At 48.0% G+C, this 22,741-nt stretch overlaps 1 protein-coding gene across 3 annotated transcripts in view; it reads left to right on the top strand.

Moving 5' to 3' along the window:
- Window positions 1–22,741, top strand: part of LOC119978769 (bile acid receptor-like) — a 185,180-nt gene that overhangs the window by 116,734 nt on the left and 45,705 nt on the right. For all 3 annotated transcript variants that reach the window (XM_038820630.1, XM_038820628.1, XM_038820629.1), the window contains 4 exons: window positions 4,975–5,337; window positions 8,265–8,405; window positions 15,486–15,625; window positions 17,032–17,136. In XM_038820630.1, the coding sequence (XP_038676558.1) occupies window positions 4,975–5,337; window positions 8,265–8,405; window positions 15,486–15,625; window positions 17,032–17,136 (749 nt within the window). The remainder of the gene's footprint in view (window positions 1–4,974; window positions 5,338–8,264; window positions 8,406–15,485; window positions 15,626–17,031; window positions 17,137–22,741) is intronic.

The following is a 22,741-nucleotide window of genomic DNA, read 5'->3' as shown; positions in this document are numbered from 1 at the left end:
TTCCCCTGGAGAATATTGTGTATTTTGTGTGTGTGTGTGGTCAAGAAGAATATTTTTCATATTTTAACAAAGAATTGTTTCTTTTGGCATTTCATTGATAAATTTCGACACATTTCAATGTAAAAATTAAATGCAACATTAAAATGCCTGGAAATACTGCAACATTGGAACCATTCCACAAAATCATAAATTGTTGCAAAAGACCGTTCTAATTCACAGTTAGGTTATGCTGAATAACATAATTTGTAATCCATTCTACATAAAAAGCGTTAGTGCTAAGAGAGAACAGGTTCAGATACATTTCCTTGAAATCATTTCAGTGTATCATCCTTACCACGAGCTATGTTCTTCTAAATCCAGTAGTATTTTGGCAGAATTAACAGCAGAAAATACTGGACAATCTCAGCAGGTCTGTGGAGAGAGAAGGGAGTGAACGTTTCGAGTCTGGATGACTCTATTAAAGCTGGAGAGAACTTGGCAGCACAGGAGCACAGTGATTAACACTGTTGCTTCAAGGCGCCAAGGTCCCAGGTTCGACTCCTGGCTTGGGTCACTGCCTGTGCGGAATTTGCACATTCTCCCTGTGTCTGTGGGTTTCCTCCGGGTGCTCCAGTTTCCTCCCACAAGTTTTGAAAGACAAGAGCCAGGATTCTCCAATCCCGCGTCCAAGTTCTGACGCCAGTGTGAAAAGCGGCGCGAGCCACTCCGGTGTCAACGGGCCTCCAGGTCCAGGTATTCACCCCTTCCTAGGGAGCTAGTAGGGCACTGGAGTGGTGTCCGCAGCTCCGGCGCCAGAAAGCCGGGGTGCCACGGCCGGCGCGAGTTTATGCATGCGTGCCACGGCCGGCGTGCACGTGGGTACCTGACTCTCCGCCGGCCCCCAGGCAATATGGCGGAGCCCTACAGGGGCCCGGCGTGGAGGAACATAGGACCCCATGGAAATAGCCCGCCTGCCGATCGGTAGGCCCCACCGCCGGGGTCGGATCCCCCCCCTCCCCAGCAGGACGGCCCCCGTAGGCAGAACTCCAAGGTCCCGCTGGGTAGGACCATACATAACCTATGCCGGCGGTACTTGGCCGAACATGGCAGGCACTTGACTCGTCGAGGCCCGGAGAATCGCCGGGGGAAATCGGTGGGCTGGCATGGGAGCAGCGTGGCGCGAGAACCCCCGGCGATTCTCTGACCCGGCCCTGGGTCGGAGAATCCCGGCCCCACTTTTCAGTAATTTGGACATTCTGAATTCTCCCTCTGTGTACTGAACAGGCGGCAGAATGTGGTGACTAGGGGTTTTCACAGTAACTTCATTGCAGTGTTAATGTAAGCCTACTTGTGGCAATAAAGATTATTATTGTTATGAAATAGGGTCAGATTTATTTGTGGGCGTACGTGGAGTGGTGGTGTTGGATAGGGAACTCAGCGAAAGGTAAGATTGACAAAGATGTCATGGACAGAGAGACAAAAGGAGGTGATTAAGGATAAGAAGGGTGCAGATAGTGGCACATAAACAGATTAGAATGTGTTTTTGTTATTATAAATTTAGAGTACCCAATTTTCTTTTTCCAATTAAGGGGCAATTTAGCATGGCCAATCCACCTAACCTGCATATCTTTGGGTTGTGGGGGTGAAACCCATGCAGACATGGGGAAAATGTGCAAACTCCACACGAACAGTGACCCAGGGCTGGGATTCGAACCCGGGTCCTCAGCCCTGTAGTCCCAGTGCTAACCACTGCACCACGTGCTGCCAAGATTAGAATGCGTTAATGGCAGAACAAAGGTGAGCAAAGTGTCAAATGGCAACTAAGAATAGGGAACAGATGACCCAAGTTGGATGGGGGAGGGGGGAGAATAATAAGGAAGAAACAGATCAATGGAAGAAATGAAAATAAATTGATAGAAATAATATTTGGGTGAAGGTGGAGGAAAGAGTTCACGGTCTGAAGTTGTTGAACTCAATGTTAAGTCCGGAAGGTGCCCAATCGGAAGATGAGATGCTGATATTCCAGGTTGCGCTGGACTTCAGTCGAACATTGTAGCAGGCCAAGGACGGATGTTAGAGCAGGACAGTGGGTTGAAATGGCAAACTGCAGGAATTTCTGGGACCTTCTTGTGGGTGGATCAAAGGTGTTCTGCAAAGTGGTCACCCAGTTTGCATTTAGTCTCTCCAGTGTAAAGCATTGAAGGAGGTGCACGTGAAGCGCTGCCTTACTTGAAAAGTGTGTTTAGGGATGGTGAGCACCGAGGAGGTAAATGGGCATGTGTTACACCTTCTGCGGTAGCATGGGAAGAGGGTGAGCTGTTGGGGGTGATGGAGGAGTGGACCAGGGTATCCCAGAGGGAACGGTCCCCTTGAAATGCTGACAGTGGTGCTGGAGTTGGTGGAATTGGCAGAGGATGATCCTTTAAATCCGGAGGCCGATGGGGTGGAAAGTCAAGACAAGAGGGACCCTATCCTGGTTCTGGGACTGAGGGGAAGAGGTGAGAGCAGAGGTGTAGGAGATGGGTTGGAAACAGTTGAAAGCCCTGTCGACCACAGTGGGTGGGAAACCATGATTAAGGAAGAATGAAGACATGTCAGCAGCATCGTTTTGGAAAGTAGCATCATTGGAACAGATGCGACGGAACTGCGAGGAGTCCCTGGGCGTGCTTCTCCATTCCGCCAAACTTGTTTTCTGGCACGGCACGTCCCCACCGGCAGCAGAATCCTCCATCCCAACAGCCGGCCAATGGGGTTTCCCATTGTGGCCAACCCATGCCGTTGGGAAATCTGCGGGATTGGATGCACTGCCGGTGAAGAGGAATTCCTGCTAATGGAGAATACTGTCCCCTGTTTTTAATGGACAGGACATAGCTCGGCAGTTTTCCAAATTGCTGGGTACATGTCAACGTTGTAGCTGTACTAGAACAACTTGGAAAAGGGTGAGGCTAATTCTGGAGCACAAGTCTTCAGCACTACATGTGGGGTGTTGTCATAGCCCAAAGCCTCTGCAGTATCCAGTGCCGTCAGCTGATTCGCAATATTATGTGGAATGTACCAAAGTGGCTCGCGACTGGCATATGTGATGGTGCGGATTTCAGGAGGAGACTGAGATGAATCATCCACGCTGCAATCCCAGCTGACATGGTTGCAAATGCTTCAGCCTTGTCTTTTACACTAACATTCTAGATTTTGCCATAATTGAAGAGAGGGATGTTTGTCAGCCTCTTCCTCTCAGCAGTTGTTTAATTATCCATACTATTCGCAACTGGATGTGACAGGACTGCATTGATTGTGGGATCACTTATCTCCAACTATAGCATACTGCTGTCACTGTTTGACATGCATGTAGTCCTATGACGTGGGGGGGGCAGCGGTTCACCCTCATGCGTGCAGGCAGTGAGGGGTGGGTGACCTAGTATTCCCATGGTGGGGTGTGGGGGGGAGGGGGGTGGATGCCGTTACTTGTCAGCAGTGGGGGAGAAAGGATTTGCATTGTGTGGGGGTGCCACCAGACCTTGCTATCGGGCTGCCTGCTCATAATGGCAGACCAATAGCGGGATTTGGAATGGAATCCCTTGTGCTCCCTGCCATGCATAAATTTGCATGACATGAGTGGGGAAATTGCTTCTGGGCACTGCTCCTAACGCCAACGTAAACCATTATTTGATGTAACAAGAAAGAATGTTGATGAAGGGAACTTGGTGGCTGTGCTCAAATGTGTTCAACAAGGTATAACAATAAAGGCAAATTGAGGTTCCTGGAATAGGAGAGTCAGAGTCAATTGGATAACAAATGGCTGAAGGGCTGAAAATGGCGAGACATGGTAGATGGTTGTTTTTTCAGACTGGCGGATGGTAGATGGTAAGGGCGGAATTCTCCCATCCCATCGGCAGCATGTTCAGTGGTGGGTGGAAGTGGAGAATCTAGCGGGAGCCAGAAGGTCGCAAATCTGGTGGCGTTAAATCACATTACAATTCTCCCAATGGCGTGTTAATGGGGTGTCAATCTTCCCCCTGGCTGGTGGTATGGATGTCATGTGCATCTCAGGAATGCTCATTAAAAGCTGCCCGTTAGGCCTTTCAATCTTGCATCAGGCCAGTGTGGAAATACGCCAGTCTAAAACCCGATTACTAAAGAGTCGCATGTACAAGGCAGTCCTCATTTCACAACAGTCTTCGAGATGAGTGCAGCAACCATTCTGCCATAATGCTGTGCTGCTCCTGCTGCACTGTTCACCACTCTGCTGGGACAAGCTTGCTCCTGCCCTCCATCTCCACGCCGAGCTGATCTTCATGGACAGCATCGTACCCTCCTGTGTCACTGAGTTAGATCGGTATTGTGCCTGGGGTTGGGGAATACAGTGGTTTCCTGTAACCTGGTTCCACACACGTATCTATCTGGTGCAAAAAAAGTTAAAGATACAGTGGGGCATGAGTACCTCACAGGTGATGGGCTCTGGGTGAAGGTGGTCGAATCAAGGAACAAACCTCTTCTTGAGGCTGCTAGAATTTTCCCTCTAGCTTGTTGACATCCTGTACGGTCAGGTGAAGACAGGTGGGCTAGACAGCATGATGTGTGTACACAGGACTGGTATTTAAATACAGTGCTGGGAACTTTGAACCCGCCAGCTGACTGCAGGCAGATGAATCAGCTTTTAGATGCCAGGTAACCCAGAGGGTAACTTGCCTGTATATAATTAATGAAGTTCCAAGTGCAAAAGCTGGCTCTGGATCCCACCATTTTGGTCACTGGGAAAGGCGCTGCTGGAGCCTCCTGTCACTGCACTTATTCTCAAAACGGGAGAACTATTCCCTCAGTCATCCGTTGTCTCTAAAAGTAAACAGTGTCAAAAAGTTACATTGCTGCAACATTTCAAGTTAATCAATGATTTATTCCTTAAAATCAAGGATAGTTGAATAATTTCATTGGAAATATTAAAAGGTTTATGGTAAGATTTATTGCTTAACGATAATTTATAGTTTTTTTTAAATCCAGAGGTTCTGACAGATCAGATCAGCTATCCTCTTCAAGATCCGGATCTGCAGATGACTCCATACAGCCAGTATCCCAGCATGCAATTCTCTACAGTGGCGACACCCCAGACACAAGCACACTACTCTACCCACAGTTATTACCCACAGTATTCACCAGAAGGACATTATTCACCTAACTCATATGAGCTAAACAAACCACAGTACCTGGGCCCCAGTGATGTTGATGCAGGAATACCTGTGATGAAAAGATCTAGACTCAACCATTCATCTTTGCGAATAAAGGGTGAGGAGGAGCTGTGTGTGGTGTGTGGGGACAAAGCCTCAGGGTATCACTATAATGCACTAACCTGTGAAGGATGCAAAGGTAAGAGTGTATTTTTATTATATCGCAATGCTTTGTCTTCATACTGCTTCACTCATCATTTATGAGATCATAAGACCATAAGACATAGGAGCAGAAGTAGGCTATTTGGTCCATCGAGTCTGCTGCATTATTCAATGAGATCATGACTGATCCGATATGATATCCTTAATTCCACATTCCTGCCTTATCCCCACAACCCTTGATTTCCTAATGATTAAAAGTTCTGTCGACCTCAGTCTTGAACATAGTTAACAACCCAGCCTCTACAGCTCTCTGCAGTACAGAATTCCACAGATTCACTACCCTCTGAGAGAAGAAATTCCTTTTCATCTATGTCTTAAATGGACAACTCCTTACTCTTTGATTATGCCATAAGACCATAAGACATAGGAGCAGAATTAGGCCACTCTTCCTATCGAGTCATGGCTGATATTTTTCTCATCCTCTGCTCCGAGACCCTCCCACAAGAGGAAACAGCCCCTCAGCAACTACTTTGTCAAGCCCCCTGAGAATTCTATATGTCTCAATAAGTTCACCTCTCATTCTTCTAAACTCCAATAACTACAGATCCATAAAGTATGTTTGTATTCATCACTGTAAGTGTGTCCAATTAGACAGAAAAGACTGAAAGCAATAAGGTTTGAAGATTTTCAGATATAAAAAATATACAGTCATACATAATAAAAATTATGCTTCACAGTTTAATTGCACTGTATAAAATGTTCATTGATGCTTTATAACTAACAACTATTAAAGGAAACAGCACCCAAACACAGTTACATTTAATAACCTTATAAAATGGGCCTAGAGATTAAAGTTCGCCCATTCGTTACACATTATTGTGCTGTTTGCTGTTTAACACGATTGCCAACTGCAGCCAGTGCCATCTGCTTTGTTCATTGGGTACAGGCAACACAGGTTCCCAGGAGAACTGGAGTCTCCACTGTTGTGTCCTTGTTTTAATTCTTTCAGGATGGTGAAGGTTGTAGTGCTAACAAAGAACAGCAAGCTGTGTTTAATACACAAAGCTAATTTATTCCATTACACTGAATTAGATTTAAACATATTACAAGGAATTAGTTAAGTAAAGATTACACGACACATCTGCACTATTAACTATAGTGGGGTGGGGTGGGGGGGGGGGGGGGGGTTTCCCTTATCAAGGTGAAACCTCAGCAGTGTATAAACCCCCCATTTTTAATTGCCGTCCCAATCCCCCCCAGCCCAAACGCAATAAGGGAGGGTCCGCGGTCGGGGCCTCCCGATCTGCGGCGGACCTGTGGGGGAACTTCTTTACTCCGTGCCGGGCACCTCTCCGCCATATTGCCCAGGGGCGGGTGCGGAGCAGAGAACCCCCGAGCTTGCGCGGAAATACTCTGGCCAGTCCGCGTATGCGCAAGATCACGCAGGCTATTCCGCGAATGCGCGATCTTGCTCCGGCCCTTTGCCGCCGGCTGGAGCGGCGCCAACCACTCCAGTGTCCACCTAGCCCCCCAGAAAGGTGATAATTCCTCACCTTGGGGGCCGTTGACGCCGGTGCCATTGGCGCCGGTTTTCCCGCCGGCGTGGGGACTAGTCCCCAGAAGGGAGAATCCCGGCCAAGGTTTATCTGATTGTGGCATCAACTCCACACACCTCTGAAAAACTTTAAGACCCTTGTTAGTCAATAATCTATCTATCTCTGCCTTAAAAATAGTCAATGACTCTGTCTCTATCATTCTCTGGAGAAGAGATTTCCAAAGACTCATGACTCTCAGAAAAAATATTTCTTATCTCTCTCCACCTTATATGGAAAACCCTGGGCGAGATTCTCTGATCCTGAGGCTAAGTGTTGACGCCGTCGTAAACGGCGTTGCGTCAAATGGGCGCCATGGGTCTGCGCATGCACACTGCGACCGGCGCCAATGCGCGCTTGCACAGTGGCTCCCTTCTCTGCATCGGGCTACAGGCGCAACATGGCGTCGGGCTACAGGCGCAACATGGCGTCGGGCTACAGGCGCAACATGGCGTCGGGCTACAGGCGCAACATGGCGTCGGGCTACAGGCGCCGGCGCAGAGAAAAAGAGGCACCCAGCCCGAGAGGTCGGCCCGCCAATCGGTAGGACCCGATCACGGGCCAGGCCACAGCGGATGCCCCTCCCCCCCCCCGGGATAAGACCCCTCTTCCCCCCCACCAGGCCGCCCCCGGATGCTTGCACGCCGATGTCCCGCCGGGTAAGACCACAGGTGGACGCCGCCGGTGGGACTCGGATTTTTTTTTGCGGCCGCTCAGGCACCTATGCCATCGATTCTCCGCTCCCCAGGCGGACCGGCGTCGAGGCGGCATCGCACAATTCGTGCTCGGTCCGGCGATTCTCAGGCCCGGCGTGGGCTGAGAGAATCCCACCCCCTATATTGACCCCAGTTCTAGTCTCTCCCATGAGGCAAAACAGCATAAAGTAGCCAACGGGAAAACATTATTTCGCCCATCTACTTTTAATATTTACAATAAGGCTTCCTGATCTTATGTAAGGGCTGGTTTCGTACAGTGGGCTTAAACAGGTGGCTTGTAATGCAGAATAAGGCAGCAGTGTGGGTTCAATTCCCGTACCGGCCTCCCCAAACAGGCGCCGGAATGTGGCGACTAGGGTCATTTCACAGTAACTTAATTGAAGCCACTTGTGACAAGAAGCTATTATTATTTACAGATTGCGGCTAAATTTTGTGCCTTTTCACAAGGCATAGTTAAGATCAAAATCTCCTGCATTGTTGTTTGCGATAACTTTATAGAAACTTGCAACTCTGTTCTCTGATTTTCCTCAGGATATCGGGAATGTAAGAACAGAAATAAACAATAAATACGATACATCATTTTCAAAAAAAGAATGATTTGTCTACTTATACGAGAAATTAACAATTTATATGAAATTGTCTCATTTTCCAAACAGGATTCTTCCGCCGCAGTATTACCAAGAATGCTGTGTACAAATGTAAGACTGGTGGTAATTGTGAAATGGATATGTACATGAGGAGGAAATGTCAGGAATGTCGACTGAAGAAATGCAAGGCAGTGGGAATGCTGGCAGAATGTAAGTAATTACTAATCACCACAGAAAAACAAGGTACATAATCCTCACTAAACTATTATGGCTGATTTTCCTGACACTCCACTGGCACCCATCAGATATTATTAAGCATTATTTGATCAAAGTTTTCAAGACATCAAGGGAAAATTAAAAGAATCTATTTCTGTTGTTGGGAGTCTAGGACGAGAGCCATGGGCGGGATTCTCCGACCCGCTGGGGGGTCGGAGAATCGCCCGGGGCCGGCGTCAATCCCGCCCCAGCCGTGTCCCGAAATCTCCACCCCCAGAGATTCGGCGGGGAAGGGAATCACGCCGCGCCGGTCGGCGGGCCCCCCGCGGCGATTCTCCACCCGCGATGGGCCAGAGTCCTGCCGCTGACAGGCCTCTCCCGCCAGCATGGATTAAACCACCTACCTGACCAGCGGGATTGGCGGCGTGGGCGGGCTCCAGGGTTCTGGGGGGGGGGCACGGGGTGATCTGACCCCGGGGGGTGCCCCCACGGTGGCCTGGCCCGCGATCGGGTCCCACTGATCGGCGGGCGGGTCTGTGCCGTGGGGACACTCTTTTTCTTCCGCCTCTGCCATGGCCTTCACCATGGCGGAGGCGGAAGAGACCCACCCCTCTGCGCATGCGCCGGTATGACGCCAGCAGCCGCTGACACTCCGACGCATGCGCGGACTTACGCCGGCCACCGAAGTCCTCTAGGCCCCGGCTGGCGTGGCGCCAAAGGCCTTTCACATCAGCCGGCGGAGTGGGAACCACTCCGGCGCGGGCCTAGCCCCTCAATGTGAGGGCTTGGCCCCTAAAGGTGTGGAGAATTCCACGGCCCACTCTACAGGTGTGGTACAACAGAACTGGAAAAGTAGTTTTTAAAAGCAAAACAATGTTTATTCTATGAACTCAAGTTAACCTTTTTAAAACATACAGTGAACATCTTAGTAACCGTTAATTCAAATACAACCCCCAAAGAATACAACACTAAGTAATCCTTACTTTCCTTTTAACATCCATAAGACTTAAAAAACACTTTTAACACAAGCACATCAGGTTTAAATTCACTACTGAGAACAGTTATAAATGATCAAGAGATAGTCTTTACATGGCAGAGAGAACAACATTACACATTCTGTGGCTGACTGCAGCTCCAACACTGAAACGAAACCAAAAAAACACAGACATACCCAAGCTTTTCTCAAAGTGACACGAAAAGCTAACAGACAGCCCAGCTCCACCCACACTCTGACATCACTGCAGTAATAAACACTCATTTCTTAAAGGTACACTCACGACAGTTATTCTGTAAAAAACACCCATTTCTTAAAGGTACTCTGACATGACACCAGGAGGTGAGATCAACGTCAAGCATGTCCCCCTACAAGCACCTGCAGATGGCAGGCCACTCTACACAAACCAAAAGGGGTTCCAATCGATGACTGTGCAACTGATATGTGACCATCAGCTGCGCATCATACACATCTCCGCCCAATGCCCGGGCAGTGTGCACAACACCTTCATCCTGGTACACTCGACGATTCCTGACATGTTCAAGATGCCCATGAGGCTGGGAGGTTGGTCCTGGCTGATAGGGGTTATCAGCTGCAGTACTGGCTGATGAAACCATTCCGGAGGCCACAAACCGATGCGGACTCCCGCTACAATGATGCCCATACAGAAACCAGGTCCCTGCTCATGCGGTGCTTTGGCCTCCTGAAGCCCTTCTCGAGGGGGCATCCAGCTTAAAGCTGAGAGGGTCTCCCACATCGTGGCAACCCACTGTGTACTCCATAACGTCGGTAGCAAAGGGGCAACAGAAGGGCAACGTGCTGGATGAGTAGGAGGAGCACCAAGTTCGATGAGGATGTGTGGAGGGAAAGGATCAGCAGGACATGGGGCCCGTGGCTGACAAGGCAGGCCGCACGATATGTGCGCCAGGGCCAACACGCACGTGAATCCCCGATCGCCTCCAGGTTCATCAATTGGGGGGTGCGGAGGGCGGGGGCGGTTCTGGCCAGGGGAAAGGAGACAAGATCCCACCCCCCACCCTCCCTCCCCGGACAGGTTGGGGGTGGGGGGGGGGGGGAAGTCTGAGGTGCTGCAGCGTTTCTGCACCTCCCCTGTGGTGGTCACCGGTACAGGCCCCATCACCTCCTCCTCCCTCAGGCTGCCCGATGGCCCTTGGGCTACTCCATGGGGGTGCGAGCGGAGATATCTCCTGAAGCTCCCCCACCACTTGGTGCTGCCAGTCCTGGAGGCCTGCTCTGGTCTCGACCAGGGTCTGCATGCTCGCGGCCATGGCGCACAGGGAGTGGACATCTCTGTCTGGGACTTCGCACTGTGACTGAGTCACCTCCCTCTGTGTCTGCACACAATTGGTCAGAGCCTGGGCAATGTTGCCGATGTTCCCAGCCATGGCCTGTTGTGACTGGGTCATGCTCAGGAGCGCCACTGTGATTTTCAGGTGTCTCTGACACATGGTTGCCGGTGAGGCGGCAGCCCTGTCCTGGTTGTATATTGCACAGAATGTTCCAGGCCATGGTCATGCTGATCCATAGCCAAAACCGTTGCCCCCAATGCCTCCACCATGGATGTCACCCGTGTGGTGTCGGCCTTGGTGGCACGCATGGTCGGCACCACCTCCTGCTGCTGCATGCAGTTGGATCCCTCCAACTGCACCTGCAGCTAATGGATGCTCACCAACACTCCCTCATGTAGTCCCTGGCTCTGCGACTGCATCGCCACGATTGATGGGAATGTTTGTTCCAGAAGCCCGAAACCTATCTGAATGGCAGCTAGTCGCTGGGGTTAGCCTGTCCTCTGGCCATCCGCCCCCCCCCCCCCCCCCCCCCCCCCACCTCCTTGAGTGTTCTTACCTCCACCTGCTGTTCCAGATCAGCTGTATGATGTGCACCAGATAGTGTCCAACTGAGGTGAGTGTCTGTGGGATGGTGGAGCGTGTTGGAGACAGCTGTGACACAAAGTCAGTGTCATTCTCCGACTCGAGCCCAAGATTCTCCTGAGTCTAAGATGGAGGGCTGCCATCCGAGGTGCTCACATCCGGCTGTGGCACTGGCTGGGGCGGGGGACACCGGATGGACCCGCCCCATCTCCAGCAGTTCCTGCAAGCACAAGGCAAGACGCATGATTAAAAATTGGGCCGGGGTTGATGGGGGCAAGCGTGTGGGTGGTGGCGTGGTGAGGGTGGGGGTGGGGAATGGTGAGGGTGGGGGTGATGTAGGGTGAGGGGTGGGGTGGTGTAGGTTGAAGGTCGGGGTGAGGATGGCATGGGGGTGAGGGTGGTGGGGAGCGAAAGTGGTATCGGTATTGGAGGTAGTTGACACACGTGTCACGGGGAACTGCAAACACCAGGGTCTCACTTCCTTGCCCGCGGCCGAACTCCACCACGGCAACCGCCGGGCCGCCGGCCACATCCAGGGCCCTCTGCTCAGCCATGGTTAGGGGCCACAGGTCAGGCGGTACCCCTCCTGTCTTCTCCCACTCCTGGGGGGAAACAAAAAATGACATTGTTAGACTGTCCGACGCTTGCAGCCCAAGGGCTGCTAGCTAGTGGCCTCACTGGCCAGGACACTTAGCATAGTGGCCAGTATGGGTGCTGGCATGTGATGCAGGGTGGGGCTTCTGCCGCCCTCCGGGTAGGGTGGGGTGTCGGGTTACAGGTGTAGTTACGGGGGTTGGTGCCAGGGGCACAGGGTTGCCTACTTACCTCGGCTACCCTGAGGAGGTCGTGCAGTTTTTTTCGGCACTGCTGGCCAGTTCAGACAGTGTTGCCCACGGCGATGACCGCCTCTGCCACCTGCGCCCATACACAGCGGATGGCGGCAGTTGGCAGTTTCCTTCCCGGGCCCAGGTACAGGGTCATCTGCTTCTCCTCCACCATGGCCAGGAGGGTCTCCAGCACAGCGTCGGTGAATCTTGGGGCCGCGCGTTTTGCTGCCATCTTGTCTGCCTCCTGAGTGTCAATCATGAAACCGACATACCTCACCGTTTCTCATTGGAATCGATTGTGTTCCACGCGGTGTCGGTGTTAGCCCCTTAACAGTATCGGGATTGGTCCAGGTGCGGTGCCCGTTTTGCTGTCGTGGAACTCCACAAATTCTGCACCGGCATCAACACTCGTCTCAGAAACAGAGGATCCCGCCCTGTGAGTGTTTCATGATGCTTTACGGCATGGATGGGATAAGTGAGTGCCAGCAAGTGAACATTAAAACACAATTTCCATGTGAGACACTTCTGTTTACCCTCTATTCAGTGGTCTGCATGGTGACTGTAAAAATTGGAAGGGACAAGACAAGGAATGTTATAAGGACTAGCCTTAAGGTTTTGTACCTGGATGCATGGACCATTTGAAATGAAATGGATGAATTAGCTGTGCAGATAGTTGTATAGGGCTATGATATAGTTAGAATTACAGAGACATGGTTCCAAAGTGACCAAGGATGGGAACTAAACATTGAGGGCCATTCAGTTTTTAGCAAGGACAGACAGAAAGGAAAAACTAGTGGAGTTGCATTGTTGATTAAAGAAGATATTGATCCAACATTGAGGAAATATATTAGTATAGATGAAGTGGAATCTGTCTGGGTCGAGTTAAGAAACTTCATAGGGGTGGTATACAGACCACCAAACTACAGTGGTAATGTTGGGAATAGCATTAGACAGGAAATCAGAGATGTATGTGATAAAGGAACATCTGTGATTATGGGTGACTTTAAACTGCATAAAGATTGATTAAAAACTAATGTAGGCCCCTTGTAGTCAGAAACAGGGGAATTCATCACAAGGAGCAAAGAAATGGCTGAGGAACTAAATGTGTACTTTGCTTCTGCCTTCACAAAGGAAGACATGAATAATGTACCGCAAATTCTAAGAAACACAGGTTTTAGTGAGGAGCTGAAATAAATTAGTATTAGTAAAGAAATGGTTTTGGGAAAATAATGGGATTGAAGGCGGACAAATCTCCAGGGCCTGATAATCTTCATCCCAGAGTACTTAAGGAAGTGGCCCTTCAAATAGTAGATCCATTGGTGGTCATTTTCCAAATTCTTTGGCCTCTGGAATGGTTTCTACAGATTGGAGGATAGCGAATGCAACCCCACTATTCAAAAAGGAGAAGAAGAGAAAACAGGGAACTATAGACCAGTGAGCCTAACGTCAGTAGTAGGGAAGTTGCTAGAGTCCATTATCAAGGATTTCATAGCATAGCATTTGGAAAGCAGTGATGTAATCAGACAAAGTCAGCATGGATTTATAACTAATCTAATGGAATTCTTTGAAGATGTAGCTGGTAGATTTGATCAGGGAGAACTGGTGGATAGGGTTTCAGAAGGCTTTTGACAATGTCTCACATAGCAGATTAACATGTAAAGTTAAAGTGCACTGGATTCTGGGTAGTGCCTTGAGATGGATAGAAAGCTGGTTAGCAGATAGGACGCACAAAGTTGGAATGAATGGGTCTTTTTCTGATTGGCAGGCAATGTCTAGTGGCGTACTGCAGGGATCTGTGTTAGGACCCCAACTGTTCACATTATATATCAATGATTTGGACATATCTCCAAATATCTCCAACAGCAGAGGCTGTTTAGCACACTGGGCTAAATCGCTGGCTTTGAAAGCAAACCAAGGCAGGCCAGCAGCACGGTTCGATTCCCGTAAAAGCCTCCTCGAACAGACACCGGAATGTGGCGACTAGGGGCTTTTCACAGTAACTTCATTGAAGCCTACTCGTGACAAGCGATTTTCATTTAATTTCATTTCATTTGCAGATGATACAAATTTGGGTGGGAGGGGAGCTGTGAGGAGGATGCAGAGATGCTTCAGCGGGATTTGGACAGGCTGAGTGAATGGGCACATGCGTGGCAGATGCAGTATAATGTGGACAAAATGTGAGATTATCCGCATTTGGTAGCAAAAATAGGAAGGCAGATTATTATTTGATTGGGTATAAATTGACAGAGGTGGATACTCAGCGAGACCTTGGTTTGCTTGTGCATCAAGTCACTGAAAGTAAGCATGCAGGTACAACAGGCAGTAAAGCAGGCCAATGGAATTTTGGCCTTCATCAGGAGTGGATTTGAGTATAGAAATAGAGATGTTTTACTGAAATTGTATAGGGCATTGGGTGAGGCCACATCTGGAGTATTGTATGCAGTTTTGGCCTTCTTATCTGGGGAAGGACGTTCTTGCTATGGAGGCGAAGGTTTACCAGGCTGATTCCTTGGATAGCGGGACTGTGATATGAGGAGAGACTAAGTCGGTTACGATTACATTCATTGGAGTTTAGAAGAGTGACAGGGGATCTCATACAAAATAACAAAATTTCAGTAGGATTAGACACCGTAGATTCAGAAAGAATGTTCCCGATGATGGGGGAGTCCAGAACTAGGGGCCATAGTTTGAGCATAAGGGGTAAACATTTAGGACTGAGGTGAGGAAAAATTTCTTCACCCAGAGAGTGGTGAATCTGTGGAATTCGCTACCTCAGAAAATAGTTGAGGCCAAAACTTTATGTAATTTCAGAAAGGAATTAGATACAGCTCTTGGGGTTAAAGGGATCAAGCGGTATGGGGTGAAGGCGGGATCAGGGAATTGAACTTGTTGATCAGCCATGTTCATTATGAATGGTGGAGTAGGCTCAAAGGGCTGAATGGCCTCCTCCTGCATCTTTTTTCTATGTGACCATGGATGAGCAAGACAAAACTTCAGACAGACCACATGATACTTGCATCCCTTCAGCAAACTAGGTAATATTGATGAGTAAGGGAGAAAAGAAGCCAGTTACAGAGTGCCTTATGTTTATTCCCTGCCAATGCTTGGAGATGGGACCTGCTGCTTCTTATTGGACCATATAAGAATTCTGAAGCAGCACATAGTTCATAATTACCTTGTTCTTACCAGTCTCTAGCAGGCAAAAGATATACCAGGAACCCACTAATGTGACATCATGCTGACTTGAGCGAATGAAGGCTGGCTGTCCATAGAGAATGAAAACAGAAAGTGGTTAGTCTTCATGACAAAATCTTTTATTTTTATTTTAATGCATGTTATAATACCTAATATATTCTTCCAGGTTTGCTGACAGAAATCCAGTGTAAATCTAAACGTTTGCGGAAAAACACCAAGCAGGTCATGGACCTTTTCTGCAGCATAAAAGTGGAGGAAGATGGGGTTGACAGCAAACAGGTTTCATCTACAACCAAGGCTGGGAAGGTAATGATTTGGGTTTAGTATGAAAAATATCTCACTGGGTTTATCTTGCTTGTAATGATATTCCCTATTTTGAAAGGACATTGCTTCTTGGTAAGATTTTTTTTTCTGTTGAGCAAGAGGAACTAGAGGTGTTACACATTATTTTGTGCATCAATGAGTACATTCTTCACATTTGCACACATTTCTTATGGGTCCGATACTGTTGTGTAAAACTCAAAAGTGTACTCTGAGACTCTTTGAAAGACATAATTCAAACACTGTACAGAGCCATTACCCTTTTGCATATATTCTTAATTGAATCATAAGTTTGGCCTCCATCTTTACAATGGATTTTTAATTTATAACTTAGTGAAGTGCTTAGCACTATTTTTCTACTATGACATGCTTTATAAATGTAGGTTGTTGCTGCTTATGTGTTGCTATTGTTGTTTCCAGGATGAGGTTTCTCCAACAGCCAGGAGCAGCCTAACTGCCCTCTGATCTGTTTGAAGTCTTGTCTTGCTCATACATTGTATCACTGGCTCTTCCTTTGCCTGGTCCACCTCTTACTTGTGTTTTTCACTGATGTTTTTCCATATCAATTGTCTGGTTGTGCAGCTAGAGCATGTCACTATGATCATGTACTCTTTTTCTAAATTAACATTCTGAAACAGAGTGAGGTCCATGTGGCTTGCATTGACCACAGCACATAAAAACAAGTAGCTTAAAATAATTTCCAAGTAATCATTGCCTCACCATAATCAACAATATAGTGAAAATCTGTTGGTATATGTTAAAAGGGCAAATCTTCAAAAATGTATATATTCATGTGACTGAGAAATAATGACACCAGAAAGCAGGTGAGGTTCCTTTGACTTCTCGAAGGAGAATCTCTTTGCTTGTGCATCTCTGTGATTTGTGTTTATCTCCTGTCGCCTGCACAAGAATTCTAACCCTCAGAATAAGTAAGCCAGTGCTTCAAGGCATAATAATGATAATATTTATTTGTGTCACAAGTAGGTATACATTAACACTGCAATGAAGTTACTGTGAAAATCCCCTAGTCGCCACATTCCGGCGCCTGTTCGGGTACATCGAGGGAAAATTCAGAATGTCCAATTCACCTAACAAGCACATCTTTCAGGCATTGTGGGAGAAAACCGGAGCGCCCGGAGGAATCTCACACAGACATGGGGACAAACCACAGACAGTGACCCAAATCAGGAATCGAACCCTGGTCCCTGGCACTGTGAAGCAACTTTGCGAACCACTGTGCTACCGTGCCACCCTGGCAGAGTGTACTGGTAAACCACATAAATGTGCACAGCAAACATAGCTTCATGTTTCTCCGCAACATATTCAGTTCAGATAAGGGCTGATAAAACTGAACTGGGGCAATCTGAAAATGTTTCTATTATTTTGTATAGATTCAGGAGAGAGTAGAGTTCACTCCCGAACAACAACAACTCCTTGACTACATTGTGGAAGCTCATCATAAGTACCGAATACCCCAAGAAGCAGCAAGAACATTTGTATGTATTGAAAATGCATGAAAAACAAATATTTTTTGCAATTTAAATGTTACAGCTACATAATTTTATCTCAAAAGAACAAAAAGTAATTTGGTTCAGATTTATCTCTGATTTTTCTCTTAGACCAGCAGCAGTACTTTATACCATGCCTTCAACTGTGTAAAGACCATGGAGCCGGGTGCAACAAATGAATCACACGAGAGCCCCAAATTGGGCTCTGTACAGGCACCAGGCCGATCGTGAGTCATTCGACTCACTCCACCCGCCACAATCTGGATCTCACCGTCGCTGGGCAAGATCCAGGTCTGCATTTTTAAGTGAGCCTAATGACTCATTTAAATACCCGAACGCTGGATTCACCCAGGGCCTGGGACTCAATGGCTGCGCCTGGGAGGCCGTGCCAGATCGCTGTTTAGTACTGAACACCACACAAATGTGGGCGAAGCATAATGGTACCTCAGAGGGTCTCACAGGCATTTGGTGAGCCTCCATGGCACTGGGTGTTCAAACTAAATAGGGAAGATATAGACTGAGTGGTCATGTGAAAATGTGATGACAAAGGAGGTCACGTGGTTGGAGCCAACCCCAGGAGTGCGTCAGAGCTTATTAAAACCACTGTTCACTTCTACTAATCGTCTCGTGTGAATTGATGGTCGCATCAATTTAATATGCTAAGATATCGTAATGGAAGCCACCCTCAAATCTGATCGACTGGAACTCGACCTGCAGGCAGCTGAAGCCAAAGGAATCTTTTCACACTGGCTCCGCTGCTTTGAGGCCTACCTAGCCGTCTCCTTCTCGCCCACCATCACCGAGGCACAGAAGCTCAGTCTCCTCCACACCCGGGTGAGCCACAGAATCTCTGCACTAATCGAAGACGCAACCACGAACGCAGACACGGTCGTGATCCAGAAAAGACATTACGTGAGGCCAGTGAACCAAGTGTTCGCGTGGCATCTCCTCACCACACATCGTCAACGTCCCGGGGAATCGTTGGAGGAATATCTACGTGATTTGAGGGTACTCGCTCGAAACTATAACTACAAGGACGTCACAGCCTCGCAGCACACGGAACTCACCATCCGGGACACCTATGTGGCTGGAGTCTGGTCCAACAGTGTCAGACAGTGCCTGCTCGAAAAGGGTACCCTCGACCTAGAAGAGATAGTAAAACTATCCACCTCATTAAAGGTAGCCTTACAGAGCCTGAATGCTTTCCCCTCCGACCACGCAATTTCCTCGTGGTCGCCAGAGGCGCGACCATCACCCGACCCGAGGGTGTCCCAGGCCTGTGCCGCGCGGCTGCCCGCCCAAACCGGGGGGGCCGCCTTGCTATTTCTGCGTTCAGAACCAGTACCCCAGGCAGCGCTGCCCAGCTCGGAACCTGACCTGCAGCGACGGCGGCAAGAAAGGACATTTTGCCAAAGTCTACTTGGGCCGGCCCAAAGCTCCTAAATCGCAGGACCGACTCACAGACTCACAGGCCCGCAGACCCCGCAGCGTGGCTGCGTGCCTGCCGGTACCGCCCCTTCTGACTCATCATCCGCCTCATGCTCTCCGTGGGGGCCGCCATCTTTAACTCTACCTGACACGTGCGACTCATGGGGGCCACCATCTTGGCCGCCATCTTCAACGCCGCCCGACACATGCGACCAACGGGGGCCGCCATCTTGGCCGCCATCTTGGGACCACCGACCAGGCTACCACCGACCACGCCGGCTACCCGCAGCCTGGCACTGTCCCTCTCGACCATTCACGGCCATTCTTTTTCATGTTCAAGTTGTTTAATCTGCAACTGGATCTTTGCCATTTCTAATGAGTCAGACTCTATCTCAGGCAACTTTAAATGCTTAGCCACCGCCATAATTACCTCATTTTTTCACATTGTGTCAGGTAATGTTAATTGCAATGTTTTTGCCAAATCTAACAGTCTGCTTTTAGTCTCTGTCCGTAAGGTACTTTATGTGACCGTTTCCACCCCCAAAAACTTCAGAGCCTCTGAAAGAGCCATTGTCCACAACACACTCCCTACTTAAACTGAAATACAGCCCCTGAAAAGCAACCACAATATGCTCACCCTTCACTGTCTTTAAGTTCACTAAGCCAATCCAATAGAAAGACTTTTATCCCCCCTCGAGCCCCCAATTTGTTATGGGCTAGGGTTTAGAGAATCCCAATGTGTATGATGGAGTTCACCTGACCCACAACTTTTAATAGATTGTGGTATGGGGAGCACACGGCCCACTCTACAGGTGTGGTACAGCAGAAATGAAAAAGTATTTTTTAAAGCAAAACAATGTTTATTCTATGAACTCAAGTTAACCTTTTTTAAAACATACAGTTAACATCTTAGCAACCATCAATTTAAATACAACCCCCAAAGAATACAACACTAAGTAATCCTTGAGCTTTTCTTTCAACATCCATAAGACTTAAAACAAAACCTTTAACAAAAGCATCTCAGGTTTAACTTCACTACTGAGAACAGTTACCACATTGAAATCAGCAAATGGGCATTCATAAGCTTGCAGAGATTCACACACATCCTGCTGTGATTGCAGCTTCTCCAAAACTAAAATGAAACCAAACCCACCCTGCAGCAAAAAGCCTAAAGCAAAAGTAAAAAGCTGACAGACAGCCCAGCTCCACCCACTCTCTGACATCACTGCAGTAATAAACACCCATTTCTTAAAGGTACACTCACTACAGATATTTATGTACGCACCCATTTGTAAACACCCATTTCTTAAAGGTCCTCTCACATGACAATGGGGACCAGTGTTAAACCGGTCCCCAAGGCGAAGGTATTGAATCCCAAAGCTTCAGGTACCTTGGAAATCTGCACATTAGATTGAGGCTTACTGCCTCGCTCTAATATGCAGATTTACCAAAAAGCGATCCCGCCCATTATGGATGGGATTCTCCTTGCAATGTCTCGCAAGATTGCGTTGAATCTCACGAGGCGTTGCAGGTGAGATGGATCCCGGGAGCAGGGTCTCCCGGCTTTCACCGGACATGCTGCACCGCAGCATGATGCTTTTCCAGTGCAGCATGGCCGGAAGATCGCACCCATCATCCCCACAAACTATTCGATCCCTGATTAGTTCATTAGTGAGCATTTCAAACACACATTTCTTTGGTGGATGTGTACGATTGTATTGATTCAGCTGCTCTTTGGTTTGTTGAATTGAACTCATGTCTATCGAGAATTATGATTTTTTGTCAGGGGGCAGATATTCTTGAATTTTGTTAGGATTATTTCATGGCCCTCTTTTTCCTCCATCTGGAAAACAAACAACTCAAATTTTTTATGACCTTGGGGCCTGCCAGGTTTAATAGAGTAGAAGCAAATACCTTTATTGACTTGTCAGAAAATGTAGCACTGCAGTAAATATGCCACTCCAAATCAAATTTTTCCCAACTATCTGTAATGTTTTCATCAAAGACAAGTGAGTCTATGCAGCAAAGTTGACTGCAAACGCCTGACACCATGTAAATGTGTTGGGTTCCTCTATCACTGACAGCAAGGATTTTCAACAAATAGTTTATTCACTAGTTTAGCAACTGCTCCAACGTTTGTGGCTCTGTCTGTGCATGCGGGAGTAACTCCTGAGCTCCTGCCACATAACTCTTTTTTTAGCCACATCATTCACATTCCCATCTGGCACCTCGGTCGTCAGATTTGATCTGGAGAATTCACAAGAATGGGACAATATGGCAGACATAAACTCCCAGATATTCCAATGTTGCATGAGGCCATCCTGCAAGAAATGGAATGGGGGATTGGTGTCAGCTATCCACAGGGGACTAGGGGGCCCTTCAAAGTTTGCAAAGACAATGAGACCATCACAAAGTTTGACAGGAGGGCCTCCTGGCTCTTGTGGACAAATCACATTACTCTCTTTCCTGATCCTGCACCAAGGGCTCCTGCTGAACCAGATAGCTGTGGCAGTCAATGCTTGATATCAAGCCATGAGGACTTGATTCAGTATTGTAAAAGGTTCAATGATCTCACACGAGATCATATGAATATATGTTCAACGTCATATCCCAGCAATTTCATCACTAGTCTCACAAACTGCTCAATTCACCACACCCGCATCATCATCTCCCAAAAATCTGTACTATGACTCATATCTAACATTTATAGCTTCACCTCACCCTCATACTCTTCGAATTGTTGCAAGTCTCACATCCACATTTCACAGCTTACATACTGCCATCTATTCAACCAAGACAACAACATCACCTAACTGCATTGTATCACAGTCACTGCACACACCCCTCTCTCTTGCAAGCCAAGCTGGCACATAACCAGAGAGAGCAGCAGCTCAATGGTATGGGACAGGCATAGATGCATGCCCTTACCCCATGAAGGAGATGGCGCTCATCGCCATTGAGGTGGTCGTTCTGGAAACTGTTACCAGCAGCGTGGTTGAAACCATCAAAATAACTTTATCCTCATACCTAATCATCCCTCTCACATCCAACTTATCTCCCATCCCATAATCTGTTTTGATTTACAAGCTGTGGAGGGCATAAACGTGCACTAAAAACGAAATGCTGGAGATCCTCGGCAGATCAGGCAGCATTTGTGAAGAAGGAATCAGAGTTAACATTTCAGGTCAGATTTCCAGCATCCATTATACATTGCTCTTGTATGAGTGGAAGCATGCATTTCTTGCTTTCCCCCATCTCCCCTTGCTACAACTCTCCCTTGCACCTTTCCATTTTCAGACACCCAAGAACTGCAACCTAGACAGTCAATGGTAGAACAAAAAGAGATACAAGAGCACAAAGACAATGATGAAGAAGAAACTGAAGAAGTTGATGATTTGGTTCCAGAGAAATACCGGAATGATAACACACCAGATAAATAGCTAAAGGAAAGAAGATTCCATCCACCTAGTTTGTAATAATAATAATAATCTTTATTAGTGTCTCAAGTAGACTTACATTAACACTCCAATCAAGTTACTGTGAAAATCCCCTAGTCGCCACACCATGACGCTTGTTCGGATACACTGAGGGAGAATTCTGAATGCCCAATTAACCTAACAAGCACGTATTTCGAGACGTAACTGGGGCGCCCGGAGGAAATCCATCAGACATGGGGAGAACGTACAGACTCCGCACAGACAGTGATTCAACCATGAATCGAACCCGGGTCCCTGGTGCTGTGAAACAACAGTGCTAGCCACTGTGCTACTGTGCTGCCCTTTGTGATGGCTTCATCACAAAGATTAAATAATAGTCGCCACCTATCCTTAGCACAATGGCCAATAACAAGAGTTTTCACCCCATCATTCTAAAGAACAAATCAATGGGTGCAATTTACCGGCCATGTTGTTCATGAGCAGGGGAGGCCAAAATCGGGAACCGCGCTGGGCATCAATTGGTTTGCAATCAAACCGACCCTCTCTCATTGGCAAGATCAGGATCCCGCTGCAGCGGTCTCAGTCAGGAGGTGAGTGGGTCACCATCGGTGGAGTGTGGGGTTCGCCCCTGGGCTGGGGGAGGGGTAGTGGATGTTGCAGCGCCCGCTGGTCTGCCATGCCATATCTTGGATCATGTGTAACCATAACGGGGGCAACTCCAGCTCCTG

This window comes from Scyliorhinus canicula, chromosome 15, assembly GCF_902713615.1.
Source record: "Scyliorhinus canicula chromosome 15, sScyCan1.1, whole genome shotgun sequence".
Lineage (NCBI taxonomy): Eukaryota > Metazoa > Chordata > Chondrichthyes > Carcharhiniformes > Scyliorhinidae > Scyliorhinus > Scyliorhinus canicula.
This window is presented reverse-complemented; position numbering and strand designations above follow the sequence as displayed.